The sequence below is a fragment of the Perissodus microlepis genome, chromosome 20, assembly GCF_051167445.1.
Source record: "Perissodus microlepis isolate ML-2025 ecotype Zambia chromosome 20, ASM5116744v1, whole genome shotgun sequence".
Lineage (NCBI taxonomy): Eukaryota > Metazoa > Chordata > Actinopteri > Cichliformes > Cichlidae > Perissodus > Perissodus microlepis.
The window spans coordinates 14239973-14246204 of record NC_140480.1 but is presented as its reverse complement, the minus strand read 5'-3'; the positions used below and the strand labels follow the sequence as shown (position 1 = coordinate 14246204).

Sequence of the window (6232 nt, the reverse complement as noted above, 5' to 3'; positions counted from 1 at the left end):
CCCTCCAGTCATCATGTGTATTCAGATCAGCTGTTCTTCCCTCCTGTGTGCGATTACCCGATTACCTTGTGTGTGTATATATAGTGGGTGTCGGTCTGTGTTCGTTGTCGGTTCGTCTGCGTTCTATGGTGTTTCGTTCCTGTCTCTGCGTCTCTCTGCCCCGCACCCCTTTTGTATGCTCTCAGGTTTGTCATTTAATTCTTCCAGTTTAGGTTTCTTCAGTTGTTTTCTCATGCTTCGCTGTCTGTTTCTGCCACTGTCACCTGTAAATAAACCCTCACTCATATCATCAGTCGGCTGCCTGCATTTTGGATCCTCCTTTTCCTCCAACACCACACGGCTCACCCCGCCAGCCGTGACAGTACGAACCGACCAAACATGGACCCAGCAGCATCCGCACCCTCCCAGGTGTTTCAGGAGGAATTAGTCGACTCTGTCTCACGATTGGTCAATCTGTGGCTCGAACGTGAGGGAGAGGGATTACACCGCGCTGTAGAAGCCAGGCTACAGCAGTTAATCTCTGCTCACCCCTGGCTCCTGGACTCTCTTCACCCGCTCGTACAAGACTTCATTCTTAACGAACTTCACCTCCACCCTCCAGCCGCTACCGCTTCCCAACCCAGCCCGGCGGTGAAGGTTTCGCACGGCCCGCCGGATGTGGAATTGCCCGGCCGATCTGAGCCGTCATTTAAAGGGAAACGGCGATCACGCCGCCGACGCCCATCGCCACAGCCGGACCCCGAGACGTCTGAGTTGCCGGCTGTGGTGAGTAAAAGAGACAATAATCACGAGCTTTCCAATTTAAGGACTGTTTATTCTGGGGCCGTTTTCTGTGCAGCCAGTGGGGATAATGGTGTTTTCCCTGGTTCGCCTGCAACTGTCATTTACAAGAATGTGTTTCCTGAGACCGTAGCCGCCCGGCCTGAAGCCCAGTTAGCCGCCCGGCCTGAAGCCCAGTCGCCACCTCCACCACATTCAGCCTCACGACCCATAGCCCAGTTACAGTCACAGCCAGACTTATTAGACACTATGTTACGGTCCATAGCCCAGTCAATAGCTCAGTTGGTAGAAGACTCATCAGCCTTATTATCAGCTCAGCCACCTATTCAGCCATTATCTTCACCAACTCCTCCTGTACAACAAGTTAAGTCAATCCAACCCGAGAAGAACTATTTTTCATCTGTTCATTCCAAGCAGAGAGACAAACCACACAATATTGTAATCAGTCCTCAAAAGCTGGCCAGTTCAGAGACTGTGACGCACTCCAGAGCCTCCCCAGAGGCTGGGTTTCAGCCCCCAGCCGACTCTGGACCCCTGGAGGTTAAGAAGCCAGCTGAGGACCGCACCCGGCTGTCGCTGCCTGAGCTGAGTCAATGCTCTGTGCAGCTGCAGTCTGCTTTGTTCCTGCCAGAGGCCCGTGCGCCTGCTGGTTCTGACCTGTTCCTGCCAGAGGCCCGTGTGCCTGCTGGTTCTGACCTGTTCCTGCCAGAGGCCCGTGCGCCTGCTGGTTTTGTCCTGTGTGTTCCAGGGGCCCCTGTGCCCACTGGTCCTGAGACTGTTCCCGCTGGAGGGTCCGAGGGGCCCGTTCAGCCGCCTGTCTCCGCTGGAGGGTCCGAGGAGCCCGTCCAGCTTCCTGCCTCGTCAGCTGGAGGGCCCGAGGAGCGCGTCCAGCTTCCTGCCTCGTCAGCTGGAGGGCCCGAGGAGCCCGTCCAGCTTCCTGCCTCGTCAGCTGGAGGGCCCGAGGAGCCCGTCCAACCCCAAGACTCGTCAGCTGGGGGTTCGGGAGAACCCAGCCAGCCTCAGGTTTTGTCAGCTGGAGGGCCCGAGGAGCCCGTCCAGCCTCATGCCACGTCTGCTGGAGGGTCCGAGGAGCCCACCCAGCACCACGTCTCGTTAGCTGAGGGTCCTGGAGGACCCAGCCAGCACATCCTCACATCTGCTGACGGTCCGGGGAAGTCTGTTCAGCCGTCACCTGCTGAATCATCCCCCACGACTTCTACATCACCGCCTGCAGCATCGCTGCCGTCAGGTTCCGCAACCGTCCCGCTGCCGTCAGGTTCCGCAGCCGTCCCGCTGCCGTCAGGTTCCGCAGCCGTCCCGCTGCCGTCAGGTTCCGCAGCCGTCCCGCTGCCGTCATCCACGCCTGGTCCAGCCTCCGTGTCTTCATCCACGCCTGGTCCAGCTCCAGCGTCTTCATCCACGCCTGGTCCAGCTCCAGCGTCTTCATCCACGCCTGGTCCAGCTCCAGCGTCTTCATCCACGCCTGGTCCAGCCTCCTCCTCGCCTGGTGCTGCGGGGGCCACGCCACCTTCAGGTCCCAAACTGCTGCCTCGACATCAGCGGTTCTCTGCCAGGCCGCTTGTTGGGCGTCATCGTCGATATGGACGACCTCCCAAACGCCGCCGCTACCTTCCGCGCGGCCGGCCTCCGGACTTGTGTTGCCGCCGCCGTTGCTGTCGGCACGGTCGGCCGCCTGACCTTTTTCCCCGTCGGCCGCCTGACCTTTTTCCCCGTCGCCGCCGTTGCTGTCCGCACGGTCGGCCGCCTGAACTCTTTCCCCGTCGCCGCCGTTGCTGTCCGCACGGTCGGCCGCCTGAACTCTTTCCCCGTCGCCGCCGTTGCTGTCCGCACGGTCGGCCGCCTGAACTTTTTCCCCGTCGCCGCCGTTGCTGTCCGCACGGTCGGCCGCCTGAACTCTTTCCCCGTCGCTGCCGTGTGCACGGTCGGCCCCCTGAACTGTTTCCTCTTCGCCACCGCTGCCGTGTGCACGGTCGGCCCCCTGAACTGTTTCCTCTTCGCCACCGCTGCCTTCCGCGCAGTCGGCTTTTGGATCTGTGTCGCCAACGTGGCCGGCCTCAGAAGATAAATTGTCCTGGACTTCTGAGTTGTCAGCCTCCGGGCCGGCCTCCTGAACTGTGTTTTGTTCTTGAACTCCAGCATGTGTGTTTGTGCTTTGGACAATTCACTTGGTTCGCTGGAGCCTGTTTTTGTTCGGTGTTGGTCCCTCCGTCCTGGGCCCCCCGCCGCCCGCCCTGGGTTGGTCGTCTGTTTTTGTTTTAGGCTGTCTGGAGCCAGCCCTTGGAGGGGGGGTACTGTCATGGTCCTGGGTCATTTTGACCCAGCGTTTTGTGTTTCCTTGAAGTTCATTTTTGTGCCTTGTGTTTATTCTGATTTTGTATTAGTTTAGGGTTGAACCTGAAGTTTGGTGTATATTCAGCCCTACCTGTGTCTGTCCTCGGTGCTCTGTTCATGTCCCCGTGTTGTGTTGTAAATCAGTCTGTGTGTTCCTGCTTTACTTTGAAGGCTCGTGTTCTGGATTTCCTGTTCTATTCTGAAGGTCTGTGTCTGTTGTCATTGTGTTCAGCTTGTGCCCTCCAGTCATCATGTGTATTCAGATCAGCTGTTCTTCCCTCCTGTGTGCGATTACCCGATTACCTTGTGTGTGTATATATAGTGGGTGTCGGTCTGTGTTCGTTGTCGGTTCGTCTGCGTTCTATGGTGTTTCGTTCCTGTCTCTGCGTCTCTCTGCCCCGCACCCCTTTTGTATGCTCTCAGGTTTGTCATTTAGTTCTTCCAGTTTAGGTTTCTTCAGTTGTTTTCTCATGCTTCGCTGTCTGTTTCTGCCACTGTCACCTGTAAATAAACCCTCACTCATATCATCAGTCGGCTGCCTGCATTTTGGGTCCTCCTTTTCCTCCAACACCACACGGCTCACCCCGCCAGCCGTGACAACTTTAGTGCAAACAGCTCATATGAATTTCAAAGCAGTTCTAACAGTCCAACACTGGTCTCTCAATCTCCGGTTGGAGAGCCGTGAGCTTCTCCATGATGTTATCAAACTTGCGCTCTGTGATGTTGTCATTCTTGTGCTCAAAGAGCCGATTCTGAGAACTCACAACCACAGTGAGCCTCCCCAAGATGTCATCCAATTTGCGCTCAGAGATGTTATTCCGAGCGAGCCCTTCCGAGATGTAATCCACATTGCGCTCAGAGGTCTTATTCGAGTATTCACGGCAGCCGTAAGCCTCTCCAAGATCTTATCCGTGCTGCACTCAATGAGCCCATTTTGAGAAACTCACGCCTCTTCCCATCGTTTCAATCCCAGCAGGCAGCCTTGTGGGGGTTTGAACAGCCGGTTCCGCTTTCTTAATTCTTCGATAAGTCAGGGCCAAGCCAGCTCCAATCAGCAAGAACCCTGTTACCATGGTTCCGAATAGGTAGATATCTTCAGCACTCAGGCTCACCCAAGCCCAAACTTCTCGTTGAGAAAGGGGTGTCAATTGCATTCAGGGACCAGTTGATCAAATCCATAATTCCTCTTTTAGGTTTTAGAGAACAGACTGTGAGAGAATGTTCCAGGGAAAAGTAATACAAAAAACACGAGACTAGACAAGGACATAAGAGGCTAAGCAGGGAAGCTAAGGGAGAGGAGGAGAGGAGAAAAGTGCGACCGCCTTCGTCAAGAGCAAGAGCAGTTATGGTTATCTATATCAAATTAGCAGGCTAATGTCATAATAAAATGTGTTCTGTTTACACCTTTTTGCTCAGAAACATTGTTGAGCTGCTGTGAAGCTCAAATATTATACTCTATTTTCTTTTTTTTTTTACCTCTGTACACGTCTCTCCCTTACTGTCTGGAAAGTGCGAGACTGCTACAAGTCTTTTTTGTTTTCAAAAGTCAAAATAGAATCCCACATAGCCAGGATAAAATTCACAAACGCTTAATGACATGCCTTAACATCGTTTCAAGTGCTATATAAGGGTAACTTATTCACATATATAGTTTATAGACATGTTTTTTAACCACATGTAGCTCAGAAAGAGAGATCCAAGAAAGAAAAAAAAAAGAAGCTTCCCGGAAAGTTGCGTAAAAAACCTAAAGCTGGGAGACGTGAGGTATGTCAGTTTAAGATTTGTACCACATGGCAAATTTACATGGAAATTATACCCCCATCCACTGCTCTTATAGCCAGAGCCTTTCCTTCTCTCCCTACCACAAAACCCCCCCTGTTTTTCACAACACTTTATAGAATAGATGTTTTCTGGCATGTTTGCTGAGTCACTGTGTAAAAGCGGAGATATAGGTGCTAAAAAAAAAGGTAGCAAAACAAGCTGTGTCTGTGTCGTGTCTGTTCTAGATATAGATCGTGTTGATTTATGAGCTAGCACAGTCTCTGAGGCATTCTGGGATGCAGCAGGAGGATTTAATTCAACACATCTGGAGCTGAACTAGACCCTGGCTGCTCGTCTGAGATTTAGCACTGAGGCTCCTTTTTCTGTTGATGGCTCCAACATTTTTCTGAAGAGAAAAAAATTGAAGGTTAGTTAAGTTACTGCATGTCAGGTATACTGAACTATATACAGCTAAGGCTGATTGCTTTAAAATGTTACTCTGAGCATGTAACTAAAGAAAAAGATGAACACAGTGTATGGTATTAAAACAGCACATACAAGCAGAATAAAAACACACAGCTGCACTCGATCGTGGACTCTGTGAATTTGGATTTCTTACATTTACTGAATGTAGCTTTCTTCAAGGGTTCCCCATTATTAACTCATTTTAGACACAAATCATTTCAGAGCTCAGATGAGCAAAGGAAGGAACATAAACTGTCTAGGAGTGAGTTTACAAAGAAACAGCCAGGCAGACCAGGCAGTCAGTGAAGATGACCAAGGCTCATCCCATATGAAATCAATCAAATCTGAAAAATATTTCCACATGATTCCTCTCAGCATAAACTTTTAGGCGCAATAAATTTACTACAGCTAATTAAGCCATGTCGAATATGAAAGAATACTAATGAAAATCCATTAATAAAAGAACATTTGCCTAGTTAAAGACCCTCAAATATTCTAAATTATATGAGTCCACATGTGTGAGTTGAAATTTTGTGCTTTGTCATTCTTTTTTTCCCACAGGACTTAGCCACATGAAAATTTCAGGGCTGAAAATCAAATTTAAGCACAATTTCTAAAGAGCAACAGGAATGCGGCCTTGTGGTTGAGTCCCTTTCATAAAACCTTATAGCCCAGATTAACCCTTTGAACCTCAGACCGCCTTTAGGTTTCCATTTCCTTCAATTACAGGCTTATGCATGTCATATATTGTTATTATCCGCACAAGCTGGACTACTTGGAAATTCATATTTTAGTTTTCCAGCTGCTATCAATATGCATGAGATGCTCTGAGTAAAGTCAACAAACGTACAAATAAATTATTCTCAGATTGGCT

General features: G+C 50.7%; 1 protein-coding gene across 1 annotated transcript; it reads left to right on the top strand.

The window, feature by feature from the left end:
- The first annotated feature begins 247 nt into the window (after positions 1-247).
- LOC146364266 (uncharacterized) lies at positions 248-5934 on the top strand. Its single transcript, XM_084916771.1, has 5 exons — positions 248-765; positions 1111-1557; positions 1672-2489; positions 2748-3036; positions 5920-5934. The coding sequence occupies exons 1-5, from the start codon at positions 379-381 to the stop codon at positions 5932-5934; spliced, it is 1956 nt and encodes a 651-aa protein (XP_084772897.1). The 5' UTR covers positions 248-378.
- The last annotated feature ends 298 nt before the right edge of the window (positions 5935-6232 follow it).

Coding starts and splice junctions, on each gene's coding strand:
- LOC146364266 (XM_084916771.1), top strand. CDS start 379: ATGGACCCAGCAGCATCCGCACCCTCCCAGGTGTTTCAGGAGGAATTA. Junction 1,558..1,671: donor TGCCCACTGGTCCTGAGACT/GTTCCCGCTGGA, acceptor GAGCGCGTCCAG/CTTCCTGCCTCGTCAGCTGG. Junction 2,490..2,747: donor CCGCCTGACCTTTTTCCCCG/TCGGCCGCCTGA, acceptor ACTGTTTCCTCT/TCGCCACCGCTGCCGTGTGC.